This window comes from Sorex araneus, chromosome 7 (genome assembly GCF_027595985.1).
Source record: "Sorex araneus isolate mSorAra2 chromosome 7, mSorAra2.pri, whole genome shotgun sequence".
NCBI lineage: Eukaryota > Metazoa > Chordata > Mammalia > Eulipotyphla > Soricidae > Sorex > Sorex araneus.
The window spans coordinates 68,538,649-68,561,392 of record NC_073308.1 but is presented as its reverse complement, the minus strand read 5'-3'; the positions used below and the strand labels follow the sequence as shown (position 1 = coordinate 68,561,392).

General features: G+C 51.5%; 1 protein-coding gene across 1 annotated transcript in view; it reads right to left on the bottom strand.

Moving 5' to 3' along the window:
* Positions 1-801: 801 nt before the first annotated feature.
* The window catches only part of RNF150 (ring finger protein 150), a 192,692-nt gene continuing 170,749 nt past the window's right edge, over positions 802-22,744 (bottom strand). The window contains exons 6-7 of the mRNA XM_004606202.2: positions 20,902-21,112; positions 802-9,357 (exon numbers count right to left, since the gene is read on the bottom strand). Coding sequence (XP_004606259.2) covers positions 9,239-9,357; positions 20,902-21,112 — 330 coding nt within the window. The 3' untranslated portion in view covers positions 802-9,238. The remainder of the gene's footprint in view (positions 9,358-20,901; positions 21,113-22,744) is intronic.

Genomic DNA, 22,744 nt, shown 5'->3' with positions numbered 1-22,744 from the left:
CGGAGAAGCCACAGTACCGCCTTCTGGGAGCCAAGCCAAGATGTTCTTCTTGTCTCCTCTGCCCTGCTCCCTCAGGGCCTCCGGTGACCAGGCGCAGAGGATCTAAGTCACCGTTTCCTGTTTCTAATTTTTGGTTTGGGGGCCAGACCTCGCCGTGTTCTGGGCTTATTCCTGGTTCTGCACTCAGGGATCAGTCCTGGCAGAGCTCAGGGGACTCTGTGTGGTAGCTGGTATTGAACCCACTTTGGCTGCAACAAGGCAAGTGCTCTCCCTGCTGTGTTAATTCTAGTGCTACAGTTTTAAGAAGGTGATGATGTCAATTGGGTCCTCTCCCTCTTTTCCTACCTTCCCGCTCCACTTCCCCCACTCCCCCTGCAAGTGATGCTTGCTCACTCCGAGGCATTGCTATTGCAAATCCTTGAGAGACGCGACTACAAATATACAATAAGTCACTGGTCCATCTCTTGGACCCCATCTCTTGAAACCACTCAGTGCAACCCCAGAGCATGACTTGCCCAGGATGGTTCAGGTGATGCTTGGTGCTCAACAACTAGCATGCCAAGTTCATTGTATGGCTATAAGGAGTGACTCAAAATCTCTCATCACTTCATGATGAGGAAGTGAGCTGAGAGGAAGCCTGGGATTTGCATTTGACTTACCTGAGAAGTACAAAAGCTTGAAAATATCTCCGTTAGCATCATCCTGATTGAAAGAGAACCACAGCAGTCGGAGAAGCCACAGAACCACCTTCTGGTAGCCAAGCCGAGGCCACAGGACTCCACAAAGAGGAAAGACACGAAAGCAAGCATCTGATTCCATTTTATTAAAAAACAAAACCAAACAAAATTTTGCAACAAAATTTCCTGGAATTCACAATTCTTTTCAAACTTTTGAGTTGCAATTTTTTTTTAAATCAGTACATAAGAACACGATTGCACTTATTTACATAATAATCTCCTATATAACAAAAATAGCCATGTCCTATGATCGACTGTTTCCAACGGGCATCTTAACATTTTTTTTCTGTTGCCTGGTATGATACAAACTGTAGGCTCTCCAAGCACATAGAGAATAAAGAAAAATACAAGCCCGCATCTCCTAATAAAAGACAAATCCTTTAAAGACCATTTTTTTTCTTTAAAAAAACTTAAATTTCAAGAGAGCTATAAAGTGCTTTGGAAGGAGAAAGGTAGGTGCCTGAGGTGGGGAAGGAAAGAGATTTATCTAGAAAAAAAAGACACTGCCTTAACAAATCATTTAAATATGTTTGTGACTTCAAACAGACGATGATGTTTGGAGTAAAGTAGCTATGGATTCCACCATTAAATTTTTTTTCAGCAATGAAGAGCAAAGCAAAGTCCAAATGAAAAGTTTCCCATGCAGAGAGCATAAGAAGTAACTAATGATCTTAACTCATGAGGCAAATAAATCAAAGAAGCATCGTCTCATGAGCTGAAAATGAGAGGCTGATGGTTCAAGCATGAGGAGCAGGAGAACTGAGCAAAGTCCTACCCAGGACCTGAGGTTCCACGTTTTATAATTCCAGCACATGATTTGTGTCTTAGAAGGAACGATTATCCTTGCAGTTTCCACTTTCTAGTAGGGAGCTACAAGACAATGACCCGTGTGCCGTGTCTAATAGTTTCACAACAGGAAATTCATTCTTGGGAGCATATCTTTGCAGTGGAAAATGATGTTCTATAGACAAAGGGGTGGGAAGAAGTTGGAATTGGTTCCTTCCCACCTGTTTCCCCCCATTGGTTCTTGCTGTCCTGATTTGCTGTCTAAAAAAATGCCGAGTCCCAGGGACCCTACTTGGTGGCTGCCCTGGAAATACGACCGACCACCTGTCTAGCCTGCTCATGAACACTTTACAGAGTGAAACCCACTTTCCTCAGGAAATGAATGGAATGTAACTTTCACAAGTACAAAATGACTTCAAGTTTTCTAAATAGAAGGGATGCCCCACTAGAAAAATAACAGCCCCTCCCCGCCACCCCCCACCCCTCCGTCTCTCTCTACTTAGAAAAGGGTACAGCCGCCTCCCATCCCTCAGGCGGGAGTGGGCGTAGATTATGTACATGTACAAAACACATCAGGAGTTCACACCGTGGACATTCGTAGGCAAGAAGTTTATTGACCTTCCTTGGCCCTCGGACAGGAAGAGAGTGGAGAGGAGTTACACACCCACCTGGCCCCACGTCCCAGCACCCAACCAGAGGCGCTGCTGGGACATTCCGGGCCTCCACGTGCTGCAGGAGAAGGAGCTGCCGCTAGGGCACCCTCGACCAGAAGGAGGGGGGTCTTCGCCACTGCAGGGGCCTTGGTGACACTCCTCCTCCACGTCTCCCGGGAAGCCAGAGGCTGGACTGAGCTGCAGACGGTTTCCATGCAGAGGAAATAAATGGTGCTTGCGAGGGTGGGAGGCGCGGGAGGAGCCGGGAGACCCTCCAGCAGGGGGCGCCCCCGCCCACTGCCCAGTCATCACAGTCGCCCGGGGAATGTCACAGCAGCCGAGCGGGTGACAAGGAACCAGCCCTGCTCCCTCCCTCGCCACATACAGGTGGCAGCAGCTGGGTGTTCTCTCCCACAGAGCCCGTCCTCCCCTCAGAAACTGGCTCTTCGCACAGGGGGGTGGAATTCTTTGGTTCTTGACATTCTCCAAGAATGACCTTGACATTCTCCAAGAGACCCTTGTCCTGCCCTGGCCAGGCTAGCCGCTGGGCTCATGCGACACTTGGGAGGCAGCCGGGGCTCCTGGGCGGGCGGTCCCCGACCGTACACCTGCCCAGTTACCCCCCAGGGGGCTCCCCACCGCCGTCCCTTCCCGTGTGCAGCAAGGGGGGGACCGTGTGCCCATTGCGTGGCGAGCAGTCTTTGGTTTGTCTAGTACACGCGGTCCCCGGCCCGGCCCTTCACTTCCACACGGGACCCTCCCCGCTGGCCCGGCCCCGCTGCCCCCCCCAGTCCCCGGGGACTCTGTCCCGGCTCACGAGGCGCCCTGCAGCCCTCTCGGGAGAGGAGACGGTCACCTGGGCCTCCTGCTCGTCCCCTCGACGCAGGGACCCCCGGCCTCGAGAGCCCGGCTCTGAGGTGGGCAGGGAGAGGCCGAGTGTCTGCGTCCCCCCAGGAGCGTCCCTTTGGTGGGGAGGCGCTTGGGCCTGAGGGGGAGGCGGGGGCGGGGGTGGGGGGAGTGGGTGGGGACAGAGGCGAGTGACAGCAGCAGCCCCTCCACCTGCTGAGGGCGACAGGCAGCACAACAGCGGGGGCGACGCTCCCTGAAGGAAGGGCCCGTGCTGGCCTGCGCCCCAAGTGTCCCCGCTGGGTCTGGGGAGGCCCCGTGGTGGGGACATGACCGCGGAGTGTCGCCCGGAGGCTCCAGCGAGCGGGAGAGAGAGCTCGGGTGTGAGGGAAAATGCACTTCCGGTGCGGCGAGTCGGCATCCGGTCAGGGGGCTACTTCCGGTTCTGGTTCCAGGGGCGCGAAGGGCGCCCAGGAGCGGAGGAAGAGGGTCGTCCCGGACCCCAGCCAGTCCCCGTCCTCCTGCTCCCCTCCTCAGTGGGCCCCAGGCAAGCCTGCCAGGCCTCAGGGGGGCTGTTGGCTCCCTCCAGCTCTAACCGGCTGTCCCCGGGCTTCCTGGCCCAGAGCGTCCCCGCACCCTCCCCAGGGCCTCCTCAGACGCACGAGGGAGGGAGAGGCCCGAGCTGTGGCCCTCCTCAGGTGGGCAGCTTTTCCCGCCTCTGACTCGCCTCACTCGAGCTGCTCTCCCCGGGGACACCGAGTCCCCCCGCTGAGGTGATAAGAAGCACGAGGGGGACTGAGCCACACAACAGTCCACGGTCCCTTCCCCCCCAGAACCCTCAGCTCTGTCTGGGTGCCCGGGAGCAAGGAGGGAGGTCGCAGGCGCGTGGAACCTTCTGGAATTGCTCCCTGGATTTTTTTTTTTCCTGGCAAGGAAGCGAGAAGAAAGGGGGCCTGAGAAGCGAACATTTGCTCCTTCAAAGCTGATTTGCCTTAACCATAACTTGGGTTTCCTCATCACAAGAGCAGACGCTGAGAGGGTGGCCACTCGGTGGACAGGCCTGTAGATCTAGCCACGGAGGCATTTGTTCCTGAAAGAAGGGAAAAGTGTGTGTGGGGGGGGTGGGTGGGGTAAGGGGGCGGCTTAAGAGAAAACATAGATGGCAAAGGGACTGAAATCTAAGAACAGGTGAAAACTTCTACCAGAAATTGCCACAGTTGTGTACCACAGTTGGGCATCCCCTTGTCTGAGACTGTTCCCTGGTTTCTGAGAGAATTTTGATGGAATGAGATTTATGCTTTCAGATGAGGCAAAGCATTCAGTGGATGACTATCATTAATTATTGTTATATTATTATTATTATTATTATTTTGTGGTACTTGGGTCATACCTGGCTGTGCTCAGGGTTTCCTATGGGCTCTCTGATCAGGGATCATTCCTGGGGAGGCTGGAGGATCATATGGGAGCACTGGGGATTGAACCTGGGTCAAGCATGTGCAAGGCAAGTGCCTTACTCTCTGTACTGTCTCTCCAGGCCTTAAATACCATTTAACATTTTTGTTTATGCTCAGAATTGTCATTGGAAGGAAGCTCACTACTGAGAAGTAGCCTAAATTAGAATCACCAATGAGATGCAGCATAATCTCGCACCAGTAAGAAGGAGTCTAATTAGAGCCTTGCCACTGGAGAACAGCCCCAAATTAGACCTTCCGCAATGAGAAGCAGCCTCAATTAGATGCTTACCAATGAGAGGCAGCCTAGTAAGACCCTCGCCAATGAGAAGCAGCCCAAGTTAGACTCTTACTAATGAGGAAACGCCCGAGTTAGACTCACCGATGTAAAGCCGCTTAAATTATACTCACAAATGAGATGCAGCTTAAGTTAGACTCACCAATGAGAAACAGCCTAAATTAGACTCACGAATGGGAAGCAGCCTAAGGTAGACATGCTGCCACCCTGTGTTGTTCTGAGAAGCGTGTCTGGGGAGAGCAGTCAGTGAGGGGACCCGGAAGAGTCTCTGGGTACTGTGGTTTCTTTTATGACTAAAGCCAGACCCGTGACAGGCAGATAATGGGCCCAATAGTCAGATGTCAGACACGGTATTCTGAATAGGACTCAGTCTTCCCCAAGAGACCCATCAATCAGGAAGGAACGATTCCTAGAAGTGACTCTAAGTTCTTTCTAAAATATTCTGGGCAATACCCAGCATTTTCTTAGGGTCATCCCCAGTGGTTCTTGGGGGACCATATGCTGCCAGAAACCAAGCACTCAGCCCTTGAAGTACCTCTAGTCTCGACCCTGCCTTCTCCTGAGTGGGTGGAAGTGCTCTTCTCGGCGAGAGCCTGGGGGCAGAAGGGGAGCACTGACATCCGGCTAAGGTGATCTTGGGGGAGCTCGTTCTTCACAGGTAGAGGGTGGGTGGCAGCGAGCACCGAGACTTTGTCTCAATAAGGCCACAAGTTCCTGTATGTAATTTCCCACCTGTGTCCCCCAGCCTCTGTGCTGCCCAGCTATAGCCGTCGGGGTTGGGGCGCTGGGGGCTGGGAACAGACTGGCCCACCAGGAAGGAGTGGAACTAGGCTGAGGTAAAGCTGGAGGCCAGTCCGACATGCCCCTGGGTTTCCGGTGGCCACCTCTCTGGGTCAGGCTGTGTCTGACAAGTGAAATGTGGGGATTTTGTTTCAGCACCTACATCTAAGTGATTTATGTGACTTCTTTTTTTTTCCTTTTTGGGTCACACCCAGCGATACACAGGGGTCACTCCTGGCTCATGCACTCAGGAATCACCCCTGGTGGTGCTCAGGGGACCATATGGGATGCTGGGATTCAAACCCGGGTTGGCCGTGTGCAAGGCAAACGCCCTACCTGCTGTACTACCACTCCAGCCCCGATTTATGTGATTTCTTAAAAACAACAACTGGCGAGAGAAGTAACAAGAAATGGTAATGGGCATCTATGATGAGTTAGACAATTCAAAAAGGATGGTGAGACTCTTTATTCTTTTCGAAATAAATCACCTCCAGGCTCCTCATGCAATTGGGGTTCTGTCTAGTTCTCTCTGGAGGGAAGTAGTTTGCACTGGTGACATTCAGAGGCGGGCTAGAGTGGCCCTGTCCCATGGGCTGCTCTGAACCACACATGGCATCATGTCCACTGGGATGTGCCGTGAGTATAATCCCCACGTGGGTTTAGGCATCTTTGTACTGAATAGGTGGAATATTTTGTTCATGAAAGCAGTAGTGGAGGACCTGAGAACTGAACTCGGGAATATTGTAAATTTGGAGGGTTGACAAGTTGGTGATAATTCAGTGACACACGAGGAATGTCAGTGACCTGATTTTACTTTCTGTCTTGAAGGTGGAGAATGAAAATCATAGATGTGATATGTATTCTCTTTTTGTTGGACAGTGCTGGTCTAGACACTTCAGGAAAGTGTATACATCTGCATGCAGTTCTAGTGGGTTCCGTGTCCTTTGACACTCTCTGTGAATAGGCCCGTTTTTCCTGTGGGGAATAGGTGGTGACAAAGTCCAGGGAGGACTGTTTTTATTTCCCTTGGGTCCTCTCATGCCAGTGAAACTATGAGGCCTGGGGAAATCGTCCAGAAACCTTTGGTGGCAAAGAAGGTTTGAGATTCAGGGGATCAGGTCCTCCTCAGGGTCTAATTCACAAGCCTCTGATGCTTCCTGGGCCCTTGGCAACCAAGCTCACTGCATCCTTCAACCAATTTCTGACAAGCTGGCCACTGTGGGGCTGGGATCACATGTCAAATAGGAGCTGGTTTGATGAGATCATTCCTAGGGCATTTTCTTCTCTGGGTGTGGGCTATAGACTTTTTTTTTTTTTGAGTGGGGAAAGTTGTTTTTTTTTTTGGTTTGTTTTGGGGGTAACATGGTGATACTTAGGTGTTACTCTTAGCTCTGCACTCAGGAAGTGCTCCTGGTGGTGCTCAGAGGACCATATGGGATATGGGGGATTGAGCTTGGGTTGGCTACGCGCATGGCAAATAACCTACCTGCTATACTATCACTCTGAACCCCTAGACCTATTTTTTTCATGGAAGACTGTTCTGTCTCTTTTGTTGTTGAATGATTAACAAGAAAAGAAATTCCACTTGACTGAAGTTAGTAGCAAAATGGATTTAGAGCAGAGATGAGTGCAAGAGGAGGGGATGGAGCCTTGCTATGCTGAGTAAGAAAAGGGAGTTTCTGGAGTGAAGAATTCCACACCCAGAAGGAGATTTCAAGGTTCCAGAGATTCTCTGTGTCTGAGATTCTTTCTTCAGCACACAGATCTCTGTGGTTCACGTAAAACCCCACAGGGCTGAAAATAAGACAAAACAAAATTTCAACTTGGACTTGAAGCCCCATCACAGAGATGTTTTCTTCTCGACTCCAGAGTGCCAACCCCCAAAGCTGCCAAATGTCCTGTGTCAAGTACTTCAGCCCCCACATATCTGCCATATGTCACCATTATCTGCAAACTATGGATTCCCCAAGATAATGCTCCTCTCAGGTCCTGGGCCCTCAGGAACTCAGGCAAGTATCTGGCCATGTTCTTCATTTTCTAGGGGAGCAGCTCGGCCCTAGCAAGCATAATCCTCTTCCCCTCCCTCTCTCCTGCCTTCCCAACCAGACACTGGATTTCTGGATAAGCGTGACCCTTTGAGGGAGGAGACCTTTCTCAACATCGGTGACCTGGCTGGCTCATAAACTGTCATACAGGAAATGGCTCAAGGTGGGAAATCCCCCCAACACCCAGGGCTTTCTCTTGACCAATACCCTCCCAACTCATGTCATGGCGGGCAGTGGAATCGTAGGACCAACCCCGACACTGGTTGTGGGACGGATGAGGGATGATTTGTGTGAGGAGGTGAAGGGGTCCCCATCCCAGATGCAAATGATGTGTGTGGGGAGGAGGTGTTCCTTCCGGGTTCACCCACATTGTGGCCTGGCCTTCCCATGGGGATGGGTCCTCCTAGATGGCCCTCTCCCTCCGCTTTTCATCTCTGTGTGTGGGATGACAAGAAATAGCATTTATCTGTCCCAGTCCCCATGAAGAACGGAAATAGGTGATGGACCCAGCAGGGGTCCCTCCCCTTCAGATGCCTTCCTTCTCCCATGACTTTCTGTTCGCAGAAACAGTTCTCATGCCCCACACCCCTCTTCTTCTCTCGGGATGGAGCTGTGCCCGGGCCGGCCCTACATCTTTCCTCCAGGTGTATCAAGGTTGCCGGGGTGTGTGGGGACTGAGGGGAAGCCTCCACTGTGTTGGCTGCTGGGCGAGGATGACTGGAACCTTCGAAGGCCGTGACTCCCCCGGAAACTAGTAATGGAGGTAACGGGCGTGATGGGAGTCAGCTCCTTGCTCCCTGCAGCGGAAGTGGTGTCTTGGGTTAGACTAACTGTGCCCTCCCAGTCACATGGTCTCCAGCCACGAAGAAAGGAACAACAGGCCTGGAAGGGGCTTCTGAGCCTCCATTTCCAGCCAAAGGCAGGACCAGAGGACGCGCCCCCTGGGAGCTGGCATTTTAGGGTCTGAGGTCCTGGCAGCTGCACGCCAGTATGAGAGGGCTGAGGTGAAGGAGCAGACTTGGGGCTCGGGTGGGCAGTGGCAGGGGGGTTATGAGGGGGCTCGGCAGCTGCGACAGTCCAGATCCATTCAAAAAGAATTTAGATTCTTCAGGAAAGCTGGTCTCGGTGTTGCGGGGGACGGGGGGGTGAGGCACTTCCCAAAGCCATGCACCCCCCCTACTGCCGGGAGGGCTCGGCTGTTCATCTCAGAGATGAAATCCAAATGGGTCAGAGCTGGAAGAGAACCCGGCTCTAGAGCTGGAGTGATTCATAGGTGGGGGAGGGGAGGGGCACGGACGCCATCCACACATTGTCCCTACAGTGGAAACTGCCAACGAAACCCAACATCATTCCCCACGCAAGACCTGGGAAAAGGGACAGTGAAGCCAGCCCTAGGAAGTCCCCGGGCAGGGCGGGGAGCGCCTGCAGGTCCGTGAGGCCGTGGGAGGAAAATCGGCTTTCAGGCTCTGCCGAGGGCCTGACCAATGCGACTTTGGATATTGCTTTTGGGGACCTTTCCGGAGCGGAGAGCCCTGGGGTTGCCAAGGTGTTTTGGAGGTCCGGGTGCCCAAGGGCCCATCTCGGGCCGCTCCTCCTTCCCGTCCCCTGGAGTCCGATCACCTTCTCTTGGACACCTGCCGGCTCAGGATTTCACCTCTTCGCAGTCGGGGTCAGTGGAGAGCTCCACGTCGGACAGGCCGACCTCCATGGCCATGATGAGAGAGATGTCGGAGTCGCTGCTCACCACCGGCTCCTGCTCGCCTGCGGAGAGAAAGCGGGGCTGCGTGAGGGCCGGCTCCCGTCTGCTGCCGTCCCCACAGCCCTGCCCTAGCTCCCCCGAGGGCCAAGCAGGAGAGAAAGCTTAAGAAAAAGGAGCTATTTTCCCTTTCTCTTATTTTGCAAACGTCTCTCTATATCTAGGGCTGGAGAGACAGTACAGGGGATACGGCACTTGCCTTCTATGGTGCCACACTGGTTCAATCCCTGGCACTACATATAGTCCCCCATACCCTGCTCTCCCCTGCCTCCCAACACACACACACACACACACACACACACACACACACACACACACACACACACACACACACTACAGACTTCAAGCAAGGGATATATTTCACCTCTCTCTCCCCCTCTCTCTTTTTTTCTCTCTCTATCCCTCTCTCTGTCTCTCTGTCTCCCTCTCTCTTTCTCTCTCTCGCTCTGTTTTGATTTTTGAGTCACACTGGCAGTGCATAGGGGGATATTCCTGGCTCTCTGCTCAGAAACAACCCCTGGTGGAGGTCACTGGGGGGACCATGTGTGGTGCCAAGGATTGAATCAGGCTTGGTTGCATGGTAAACTGATCGCTGATAAACTCTTAACCTCCTGTACTCTCTCTTCTGGAAACTTCCACTGCTCAGCTCAGGAGGGCCTGCAGTGTTTTGATAGGGCGCAGATACATGTCTCTGGGCCTGTGTGAGGAAGCTCCCTCGAGAGCTTTGTTTCTTTCTATTCTTGTGCTCTGCCCATGGCTGTGCCTCAGCAGGCCAGGGACAGGCGCCCTAGCATCTGTGACTGCGTGGAGAGTGGCCAAGCCACAGAGATCATCTCTCAGCTGGCTCCATCCCGGTGCGCCCTGGTCTGCACTCAGACTTAGGCAAGACAGAGATGCCTCCTCCAGGCAGCCCGGCCTCCGAACAGCTGGAATGTGAGATGCACACGCTCCTCTCTTCTCTCGCCTTCCCCGGGAAGGAGTTGGAGTTTCCGCAGATGGGGGTATGCCGGGGGTGCTGGGGTGGTGCTGGTGTCCAGAGCGATAATGACATTGGCGACACCAACCTGACTTTTGTTTACTTTGGTTTGGCAGTTTTCTTCTTTTCTTTTCTTTTTTTTTTTTTTAAGATTCTACGTAAGAGTGAAAACATAGGGCATTTATCATTCTTTGACTTGCTTTGCTCAGTATAATACCCTCAAAGACCACCTATGACAAAAATAGTAATATTGTATTCTGTTTTTTTTTGGGAGGGGGTGAGAACCATAGAAAGCAGTGCTCAGGACTTATTCTTGGTTCTGTGCTCAGGGATCACTCCTTGCTTTGTGCTCAGATCACTCCTGTTTGGGAGACTATATATGATGCTAGAGATTGAACTTGGGTCATGAGCTTACAAGACAAGTGCCTTCCTCCCTGTACTATCTCTCTGGACCTTCATTTAAAAAAAAATCAGGTTTATTGGAAGGACTAGAGCAATAGCACAGCGGGTAGGGGGTTTGCCTTGCACGTGGCTGGCCTGGGTTCGATTCCTCCGTCCCTCTCAGAGAGCCCGGCAAACTACTGAGAGTATCCTGCCCGCATGGCAGAGCCTGGCAAGCTCCCCATGGCATATTCCATATGCCCAAAACAGTAACAACAAGTCTCACAGTGGAGACGTTACTGGTGCCCGCTCGAGCAAATTGATGAGCAATAGGATGACGGTGCTACAGTGATTGGGTCCAGGGATCAGGGACTCAGGCGGCAGGGTCTCTCTGAGTCTTCGGAATGCAGTGTCACCATATGTTCAGGGGTCCACACTAAGGGATATATTTGTCCCCCACAACCACTTGAGATGCTTTTTAGCAACTATGCCTTCAGACATCCATGTTAACGTGCCAAGCTCTATTTATTGTGGATTTTGTGATCTTGAGCTTGGCCCAGGGCAGTGCCTTCACCCCATGTTTCTGGTTCCACAACCTGATGCAACTGGATATGACCTGACCCGAGTGGCCCCTGGCCCAATGCCCTTGGGCTTTCTAAAGGCACCCCACATACTTGTTTGGAATCTGATATTGGGGAGAACATGAGGCAGACATGAATACCCGCTGCAAAAGGTTACCTCAAAGGCCCCCAAAGGCTCGTCCAAGCAACGGGCTCAGGACGCAGGGCCTGCCACCAGCAGCTGTTGTCTACAGAGCTTTCCACCCTTCCTCACGGCTGAGTGTTCCACCACTGCCAGTAAAGCTAAGCATCACCTCATGCTGCTTCAGTCGACAGTGGACAGTACACAGATGACGGGAGCCGCAGGTTCTACCACAGGGGCCAGTTGTGTGGAAGCTAGACTGGGTTAGGGTAACAATAACAGGTTCCCGCAGTGATGACACTGATCACCTAAACGAAGCATTTCTCTGAATGCCGAGTAAGCCAGGCACTGAAACACGCTTCCTTCCCCGTCCATCCATTACCAGGCACTTCGGCTGCTCCCACAGGTAGGCTGGTATAAATACTGCTGCAGTGAATAATTTTTGAAGTAGCATTTTCCTTGTCTTTGGGTAAAGTACCCAGAAGAGGAACTGCTGGCCCGTATGGTTGCTCTATTTTTTTTTTTTTTTTGAGGAACTTGGTACTGTTCCCATAGTGGCTGCACCAACTGACCCCAAACAGGGCCTCAGGGCTCTCTTTCAGAGATAACCTCACTAACACTCATTTCTTGTATTTTGGATAACAGCCACTTTAACTGCAGTTTGCTCATTCCCTGTGGCTAATCTGTCTGTCCTCTTTGGAAAAAAGCGTTTCTTCATTTTCTGCATTCTAAATTGATCAGTTTAGTTTTGTTTTTGTGTTTTGGGGCCACACCTGGCAGTGCTTGAGGGTCACTCCCAACTCTATACTGGAGTGGGGGCGGAGGGGGTTTCTCATGGTGGTTCTTGAGGGATCATATGGTGCCAGGACTTGAACTTGGATCTTTTGAAAGAGAAGCACCCATTGATGTATTTGGCCGGTCCTGTGTTGATGATTTTTATTTAATTTTAGGAGTTCTTTGCACAGTGTGGATATTAGCCTTCTATCGGACACACGATCTGGGTTTCCCTTTCCATTCTGTAGCTGGTACTTTCTTTCTGGAACCCTTTGTTGTGAGAAGCCTTTAATTTTGATGTGGTTATTTGTGACATTATTGCCCTCACCTTGAGTGTCAGATCCGGAATAGCCTCTCTGACTCTGCCATCAGGAGGGGACGCAGGAGCTGGGGACATGGCTCTGGGGCAGGAGCACACACTCTGTAGGAGGAGCACTGGGCTTGCTCTCTGGCACTGTATGGTCCCCTGAGCACTGCTGAGAATGATCCCCAAGCACTGAACCCGGAGTAGCTCCCAAGCACTTCTGACTCCATTCAAGATCAGATCTCCATTCAAGTCCCTAATCTATTGTGGGCATTATTTCATTGTTGTTGTTGTTTCTGGGTCACACCTGGGGATGCTCAGGGCTGACTTCAGGCTCCGCACTCAGGAATTACTCCTGGTGGTGCTGGGTGGACCCTATGGGGTGCCAGGGATTGAACTAGGGGTGGCCGCTTGCAAAGCAAGCGTGCTGCCTCTGAACCGTCTCCCCGGTCTCTCTAGTTCATTCTTTGGCAGATGGCTGCCCTGTCTTCCAGCAGCACTCACGGAGGACTGTCCTTTCCCTACGGCATGTTACGGCCTCCATTCTCACAAACCAACTATATGCATGGGTTTACTTCTGTTTCACTGATCTATGTTTTGTCCTAACGCCAATACTACGTTTCCATTACAGCAGATGTGTGTGCCACAGAAATGTACAGAGGCACACACATAAGTATGAGTGTGCATGCCCATGCCTGCATGTGTGTGCAGGTAGAACATGTTCTTGGCCCACACATGTGTACACACACAGAACCTGCGTGCCCATGTGTGTGTTTATCCCACAACAGAAAATTTCCTCTGCTTCCTAAGAGGAAGACGTGTCTTTTAATCCATTGTGTGTCTGCTTAAGCTTTCATTTCCAAGCCCAGTTTTCTAATTAACTCCTTACTTAAACAACGTTCACAGCGTTTTTGTGGTCTGACTTTTCCCTTGGAAATTCACCGCACAGCAGCAGTGTAAGTACACCCAGCACTTTCTGGTGTTGACAGCTCTGATTAAGGCCTAAGCTTTTATTTATATAAATGAACGATTTGTTTGACAAAAAAAAATTATTCTGATGGGGCTTTTGTCTATAAATCTCCTAATTGTTGATTCCTGCAGTGAAGGCTGCTTGCCAGCAGTCACTCAACGTGCGTGTGGCTATTTCCGAGGCACGCGCACGCACAGTCGCACGCAACCCACAGTGGTGCCCAGATGTAGGAGCCAAGGAGACCTCAGCGGCCAGCTAGCGAGGTCACTCAGAAGGGCATGTCCAGGAAGTCCCGTTGCCCTGATCTGTCCGCATTCATGATCTTGTGGCATCCTGCAGGGGTTACTGCTAGACTCAGGGCTGGTCAGTGACCCCAAAGGAAAGGATGTGAAGGCAGGCTTGCTGCTGCTTCCAGGTCTTCAGGCTGGCATTGTTCTAGAACATCACCCCGGAAACTCTGGCTGTGATTTGGACAGTGTCAGCAACATGCTAGGGTAGGGCCATCCCAAGTCATTGGCTGCAGAGGGACTCACATGTGACATCTGTCAGGTCCCCCCCTTGGCCTAGTACCATCCCTTAGAGTCTGTGAGATGTAATTTTTCATGGTGCTGAGGGTGTGCATGGACACACATGCACGTGCCTATGTGTGCATGTATGTGTGGGTGTGAGTGTACATAGAGAAGGGGGCTGAGCCCGCGCTGGGGTCCTGTTGTGTGGTCCAGGGAAGCTTCCAGAAGGAGGAGGAAAGGAAGTCTTCCCAGCATGCTGGGCCTGGGGAGCTGTGGGCGAGGCCGTAGCTACGCTTGGCCACAAGAGCTTTTCTTTCTTTTCTTATTTTTAACGTTGAGGGTGGGAGTTGAACTCAGGGCCTCTCTCATACAAGGCAAGTGTTCTTGCAAAGCTATCTCCCTGCTCCACAATATAAATTTTCTATTAGAAGTTTTCTGGCAATGTCTCCCGGCTCCTGCCAACCCTCCAAACAGGGAGAAGTGCTGCAGGAACTCTCCACAGCCAGCGTGTTAGCTCTTTCCGTTACCAAAGGGTCTTTGAGTGGATTTTCTGTGTGGATGGAGGGGACCCCTTTGCTGAAAATTTGAGGGCTTTTTTGTTGTTTTTTGGGGGACCGTAGCTGGTTGGGCTCAGGGCTTACTCCTGGCTCTGGACTCAGGGGTCACTCCTGGCAGTGCTTGGGGGAACGACATACGGTGCTGGGGATTGAATGGGGTCAGCTGTAAGCGAGGCGAGTACACTACCTGCTGGGCTACTTCTCTGGCCCCAATTGTGAGATTTTAACCCATTAGTACTTTCCCAATGTTTGCCCCAACTCATTTCCGGAGGTTTAATGTACAACAAAACGTTGAGATGGAGGAAATCTGAAATGACGGTTAGCCACAGATCGGTGTGCTGATAGGTTGGTAGGCTGCAAGCTCGAAGGTTGGCAGCTGCTGTGAGCTGAGTCGAAGCCGTGTGGAGCCATGGCAGAGACATAATTATGTCTTTCTAGGAAGTGATGCTAATGGGTAGAGGATTGATTGATGGGCTGCCCAGCCATGAAGCTGATCCCGGAGAGGTTTCTCGGTAAATGGTATTAGAAGAAGTCATTATTTTCTATGACATCAGGGTGATAAAGACTCCCGCTTATCTCAGTAGGACTCAAATGATCAATTAGTGAAAAAGATAAATAACAACCAGCCCACAGACAGTTCTGGCTCAGGAAGTAAAGTCATTCTGGTGATTGAAGACAAGTACTATAATGTCAGTTTTCATCCGCTGCAAATGGTTTAAGATTGAAGCTTAGAGTTAGCGGTCACCGGGATGAGACTGGGATCAGCAGAGCTTTGTGGATAGTTTTATAATATGTCCCATTTCAGTTGCACCAACAGGCACTTGGGATGTGCGAGTCCAGTGTGTATGTTGTTAAGGGGAGGTAGTTTCATACCCTGGAGGAAGATAACATTTATGATTTACTGAGAGCTGGGCACGGAGCCAGCAGCTGTAGAGACGCGGATTGATTTCAGTCTCACAACGTGGATCTTATTTGGACAATTTTAAAGACAAGGAAAGTGAGGCTCAGCAAGGTTAAGTGAGTTGGTTACAGCTAGTAAGTCGGCGGCCAGGCCAGGGCGGGAGCCCAGCTCTGCGTGATGCCAGAGGCCCGAGCCTGTGTTAGCTCTCGGCAGGGTGGTCTTCGCTTGCGGAAGATTCATCTAGAGTAAGGGCGGTGCCCGTGGTTTAAAGGCAAACTGAGGGGGTCCAGCTAAGTGGTCCTGGCTTTGGGCCTTGGTGTGATGACACCACTTCACGCAGCTGCAGAAGTGCCTCTGCCAGCACAGTGCCCACCCCGCCACCTGGTACTCACTGCCTTGAACCCTGTGGGGTATGGAGCACAGCGGCAATGATGATAAATAATAAATCACCCATGAATTTATACAAGGCATTAAGCCCCCTCCTTCTCGGGATAGGAGATGCACTGAGCATTGGTGTGTGTATGAGGCATCATCTCCAATGAACCTGGCAGGTCCGCATCTACTGCCTCGGTCCTGCTCGCTCTCTGGTGCTCTACCCTCGGAAGAACAGGCCTTTATCATTCTCACTGGCTAACAAGACATATTTCAGTGCAGTTTCTGCCACCTACTACGTGTCACTGCCCTTGGTTTCCTTTCAGAACCCAACTCATTCACAGGGCCAAAGAGATAGAACAGGGATTAAGGTACTTGCTCTGCACACAGCTAATCCCAGCACCCGAACCCCACCAGGATGATCCCTGAACACAGAGCCAGCAGTCCTCCCTGAGTGCCACTAGGTACGGCCCCAAACCTATAAAAGAAAATTAAAAGAAAATCCAGCTCATTTGCTCATTCTATTAATTCAACTAACATTGATTGAGTCTAACTCTACACCATAAATAGTGCTGGATTTGATTTGTTTGGGGGCCATGCCCAGGGGTGATTGGGGGCATATGGTACCCAGGGTCAAATCTGGGGTTCCCACATGCAAAGCATATGTTCCAGCCCTTAGAGCCATCTCTCCCTCCCCCCCGCCCCCTGTGCTGCTTCTTTTTAGAGCATGCAGGTGAAGAGCAAATCTGTAATCTTGTTAAGGACCTCGAGGCTTAGAGGGGTGATAGGCGTGTTCTCAAAAACTCAGAATGGAGCGGCTGGAAGGAGCTAATCGTGGGGGAGGGAGGCGTATTGTCTAATACAGCAGGTGCAAAGCGCCTAAGGATACAGAGGCTTGGCAGGTGGACAAGGTGGCTGGGGCAATGTGTCTGCCACTGCAGGTGGCCGGGAGTGGCCAGGGAGGGGGGAGGCAGAGGCCAAAGGCTTCATGGCTTGTTTTGAGGAGCCAGCTGGAGCCTCTAACCCACAGGGGATCCTCACATGCTTTGAGCAAAACAAGTGATGCCACCAGATGCCAAGACAGGATCCAGGAAGCAGGGGGGCGGAGACTGGAGAGTGGGAGGAGATGGAGAGGGAAAACGCACCAGGGGGAGCTGAAGGCCTGAGAGGAGTTGCAGCCAGGCAGAGAGAGACGGCCCAGCGGGAACTCATAGGCAGGAGGCGTGGGGTGGGCTGGTGGCTGCGTCCTCAACAGCTAACATATCCATGGCACAGACAAATGCAATTCAGAAGTCGCACGCAGAAAGGAGATGTTCTCGAGTTTGATGTCCTATCAGTTGTTTTTGAGGCCCAGGGTGCCATGCAATACCGTAATTTTCACTCTAGGGCAAGCACATTTGGGGAAGCCAGACACAGAAAAAAAAATGTGCGCTGAATAAATACATCTTTCTTCCATGTGCTGGAGGGACGGCACAGTGAGTCAGGCAGTGGGTAGAGCCCAGTTTGACAAGACAAAGAATATTTTATCTCGAGTTTATCTTTTAATCATTCTGTGGGGACTTTTCTTCTGTCACATTTAATTTCCAAGAGCTTTCCCTCATCCTCTGAAAATTCCGACCCATTTCTTATCTCTGGTTGCAATATTATCTCACCTCTCTGAGAGGATACAAATGACAGCTTGTGGTGCTCTGTGCATGGTATGATTTCGGCTCCCTTGGAGTGTAATGAATCTCTCTCCCCTCTCTCGGCTAGCCTTGTTCTGCTGCATATTTACGCGAGGCTCTAGGCTCTAAGTATAGGCCTGGGGTAAGGGGAGGGAATCGACGGCTCTCACCGGCTCCCGTGTTCTGAGAACTCTTCTATTCTGCTGCTTCCCAGGGACTGGCACCTCTTTCTGGAGACTCTCAAGGAGTTATTTTCAGCTCAGTGCTTGGGACCACTCCAAGCAATGGGACCACTCCAAGCAATGTTTGGGGGACCCTGAAGTGTTGGGGATGAACTTGAGTCTCCCCCACACAAACCCAGTCTGCACCCCTTTGGGTCATCTCCCGGTCTCTCCAGCATTGTCCTGCAGAGCTGCATTCTCCCAGCTGGCCTCTTCCCCAGGAGACGCAGGCTTGGGCTTTCTCCTTGTGTCTAAGCGAATCTCAACTTGCTTGTCAGACTGGATCGTCTTCCCTGTCCTCCACGTCCATGGAGATTTAGGCCTTTGATTAGCCCCTGGGTGGGGCTTGGTGGGCTTGGTTAGGTTTTGGAGATCAGCTTGTGAGTTTCTTCATGTGAAATCATGAATCTGAATCGATTCTGGGTAATTCCTTCAGCAAGACGGCCAGCATCAGGATTCCGAGTCTCCGCTCAGCACCTACGGGCATGCTGCCATTGGCTTTTGAACTCTACCCAGTGAGTCTGGAATAAACACGCCTCTGACACTTGTCTGTGGAAACCAGTTTAACCAGGAATTCCAGTCCTGGATGTCAAGGACCGGGCAGGAACTTGAATAGCTTCTCAACTTCTGGTTTTCCTTTTTGGACCGACAGTACTATTCAGTTCTACTGTGCAAAAGAATGTTTTGAAGCGAGCTGACTTTAAGGGCCACTGTGCATATTTTGCAAGCAGGAGGCCCCCAGTTGGATCCCTGGGACTGCAGTGCATGGTCCCTCGAGCACTACTGGGTGTGGTTCAAAACCCAGATAAAAAGATTGTTTTGAAGGGCCAGAGAGAATATATCTGGGTCAAGGCACTTGTCTTGTGTGAGACCAAGCTTAGCCTGAACCCTCGCACTGCATAAGGTCCCCTGCGTGCCTCCAGAGGGACCCCTGTGCACAGACCCAGGAGTAATCCCCGAGCTCACCCGGGCGGCCCACCCACCCCCAAAAGAATATTTTGAAGAGAAACAAGAATTATGATTTGAGATGGTAGGGAGGGCGATTAAGCGATGAAGTCAGGTCCTTTCACCTGCCAGAAAGGAGGCCTCAGATTTGCTGAAGCTGATATTAAGGTTTCTTATTCCCGCTGCTTTAATAACAGTGATTTTATGCTCTTGTCTTCTCTGCTTCATAAATTCACAGTAATAAGAGAAATTTTCTTTTCAGGATTCAAATTTTTCATTAAATCAATTTTTTTATACAGTGTCTAGAGCAGAAATATTTTCATGGCAAGTAAAACAGAATTCAGTTCTGAAATGTTTGCACGAACCAGAGGTGGTTATCACACATTTCCTTAAAAAAATTACACGAGACACCTGAAGCTTGCTGTTTGCTGTGATGAAAGTATCATGAATAATAATTTTTCCTTCTGGGCCACACCTGGTATGCTTGGGGGTTACTCCTGGCTCAGAACTCAGGAATTTACCCTGGCGGGACTCAGCTGAGAACCCTATTGGATACCGGGGACTGGACAAGGGTTGGCCTCATGCAAGGTACACTCATGAACAAATATTTTTCAATTGGAAAAAAATCCTTAATAGGGGGCTGGAGCGATAGCACAGTGGGTAGGGCATTTGCCTTGCATGCAGCCGACCCGGGTTCGATTCCCAGCATCCCATATGATCCCCTGAGCACTGCCAGGAGTAATTCCTGAGTGAAGAGCCAGGAGTAACCCCTGTGCATTGCCAGGTGTGACCCAAAAAGAAAAAAAAATCCTTAATAGAATTATGGACCAACTCATGATCGGATCCCCCATGGTTCCTCATGGGTGGCCCACCCAGAAGCTGGGGTCCGAGAGCAGGGGTTTTACACAGGGTGCACGTCCTGAACTCAGCCCCCCTCACTGGAAAGTGGAGATAGCACTTCCTTGCACTGGGGTAATTTTGAGCTACTTCTCTGAGAAGAGAAAATGAACCTTCCCCGGAAGAGTAAAGCAGCATTCAAAACACACGGCTCCACACGGCGGGAGGCTGGGACTTAATGGCAGCCTACATAAAAATACGGGCCGCATCACCTCGTGAGGCAACGCAGAAGCTTTCTGAGCTGGGTCACGAGTTTCTTAGCAACAGGCTCACTCTGAGAAATGTCCCCGGTGCTTCCGAGCTGGCGTGAAGGTGCTCACATCTGGCGTGGAGCCAGCAGGGAGCCATTGCAGCAGAAAGGAGCTGGCTGCTGGGCCCACAGGCCTGGCCACGGGGCACCAGAGCACCTGGTCCACGCGCCTCACAGCAGGGGCCCGGGGCGTAGGTGGAGAGCAGGTTCCGGGTACCACCAAGCTCTGGACCCTGCCCTGGTGCCAGAAGGCCATGTCCTGCTTCCGGCCAGCATCCATTTTGGTTTTTTTTTTTTTCTTTTTGGGTCACACCTGGCAATGCACGGGGGTCACTCCTGGCTCTGCACTTAGGAATTACCCCTGGCGGTGCTCAGGGGACCATATGGGATGCTGGGAACAAACCCGGGTCGGCCGCATGCAAGGCAAACGCCCTACCCGCTGTGCTATCGCTCCAGCCCCCGTTTTTTTTTTTTTAATTAAAAAACTGGGGGGATTTTGGGTCCATACTTGGCTGTGCGCAGGGCTTAATCCTGGCACAGGGATCGCACAAGGCAGTGCTGAAGTGGGTCATCTGCTGGAGTGGGTCATCTGGCACATGCCAGGGTACTGGGGTCAGCTGGTGATCTCTCTTGGCCCTAAATTAAGGTGTTTAAATTTTTTTTTTAATTCAAAAAATTTTAAATTAACAATATTGTTAATATTTGTGCTATTGATGCGCAAAGTTACTGCACCTTCACTACAAATCCCAAAGACCCTCGACCACTACCCATGTGTCACTTCTAGTGGTTTCAATTGGGCCCCTTTGAAACCTTATAACCATTTTCAAACAGAAACGGTATTTGCTGCATGCGCGCAGGAGCCTGCACACTGCCCCAAAGATGGTTCAGATGCTGCCACGTAGGCCTTCGTGTGGGGTGGCGTGTCCCCAGCGGGCCCTGGAGGAGGCACGTGACCAGGATGCGGGGAAGTGAGCAGTGACAGGTGGGCCTGTGCGGAGAACTGGGGCTATGCCCTCTCCCCCCTTGGCTGACCCGTCCTCGGCCGGGCGCAGGTGACACCCAGCTGACTCCCCGGCCTGGGAATATCCCATGCAAACATGTTTCCCCCCCACATGCCAGAACTCACTGTTGGCGGTGAAGAGAACTTCTCCCTCCTGCGGGTTGGGGTCGCTGTCTGGGACCACCTGCAAGGCCCCCACCGTCCGGACCGCAGGGTCCAAAGTGACCGAGCTCTCGTTCACCGTGGTGTCGCTGGCGCCTGTGATCTGGTTGGTCGGGGGCCCTCCCAGGGACCCCTCGAAGTCCGTGGGCAGGTCGTCCATGCAGTCGGCGTTGGGCTGACGGGAGAGAAAAGCAGCTATTCTTAGCGGATGCCCTTGGGAGCCAAATGTCTGCAGCCTGATATTTTGTCTCAGTGGGAAACCAAGTTCTTTACCACTCTCCTCCCAAGCCACTTTATTTAAAAACATTTCACATACCGTCCCTGTAATTAACATAACAACTCATGTTCCAAAACGTGCAACGTGCGTGCTGTTTGGATGGCCAGAAAAGGATGGACCGCTGGAGCAAGAATATCCTTAATGACTTGGGGGCAGTCACATCGTTTACTTATCGTTTATTTCCTTCTCTACAGTGCTTCCTCTATAGAGCAGTCCCTGACAACCTGGTAATCACTCCCAAGACCTTTGCAATAGTCTCGCACACACGCACTGATGGCCTGAGGGCAGGGAGGGGGCAGGAGCCTGGCTCGGCCAGTGGAGGCTGCAGACAACAGACGTGCAAAAACGCTGTGTGAGGCTGCTACACACAGTCCCAAGCCCTACTTTCTTTTTTTTTTTTTTTTTTTTTTGCTTTTTGGGTCACACCTGGCGATGCACAAGGGTCACTCCTGGCTCTGCACTCAGGAATTACCCCTGGCGGTGCTCAGGGGACCATATGGGATGCTGGGAATCGAACCCGGGTCGGCCGCGTGCAAGGCAAACGCCCTACCCGCTGTGCTATCACTCCAGCCCCCCAAGCCCTACTTTCTAAGATGCAATTGATGGTGCATCCCTGAGTTAAAATTCGACCCATAGTTGTGGGACGAGGCTGTGGAGTTTGACTCACTTACGGCAAGACGCCTTCTGTGTTCCTGGACAGTCAGTCCCCAGGCCGCTGGAGCTGGCTACGCGGTATTAACCTCTTTATTACTGGGCAAAACCTCACCTGCCAACTTGACAGTTTGGCCTTAGGTCTGCGGTTTCAGGGGATTTTGAATATAGTTCTATCTCCTCAAATAACAGTTTTATCAGCGGGAAGGCTTTGGGTCACACCCGGCAGTACTCAGGGGCTATTCCTTGCTGTCTGCTCAGGAATGACCCTTGACTGTACTCAGGGGATCATATTCAGCGCCAGGTTTGGCTACATGCAAGGTGGATGCCTTAACCCCTGTACTATCTCTCCAGCCTCTATTAACAGTTTTTTTTCCGGAGGGGTGCACACGTGGTGGTGCTCCGGGCTTTCTCCTGACTCTGTGCTCAGGGATCACTCCCGGTGGTATTCAGAGGACTATGTGCGTTGCTAAAGATCAAACCAGGGCTGACTGCACGCAAGGCACGTGCCTTAACCTCTGGAGCATCTCAGAGGTCCCATGCTAGCAGTTTTTTTTTTTTCAAGTGACCTTCAGTTGTTAGGTCTCGTCGTCTCGTCTTATACTCCTAACACTTACTTTTAGAAGGTGGCAGCTGTGTGCTATGAAATCTTGAGAAATCATAAGAGCAGCTGGTCATCAATAATTTTTTCCTGCTCAGATGTGAAGATCAACATTGCCTGGAGGAGCACAGGAGGGTCTGCTTGCATTCCGTGCTCCCAGGTGGGCAGTCAGGGAGGAGAGATCTGGGGTGACACAGGTGGACTTAACTCCCCAGGGAGTCCTTTGTGTTCAAAGCTCCTTGACAGAGACCCTGGATTCTTTTTCGTCTTTTATTTAT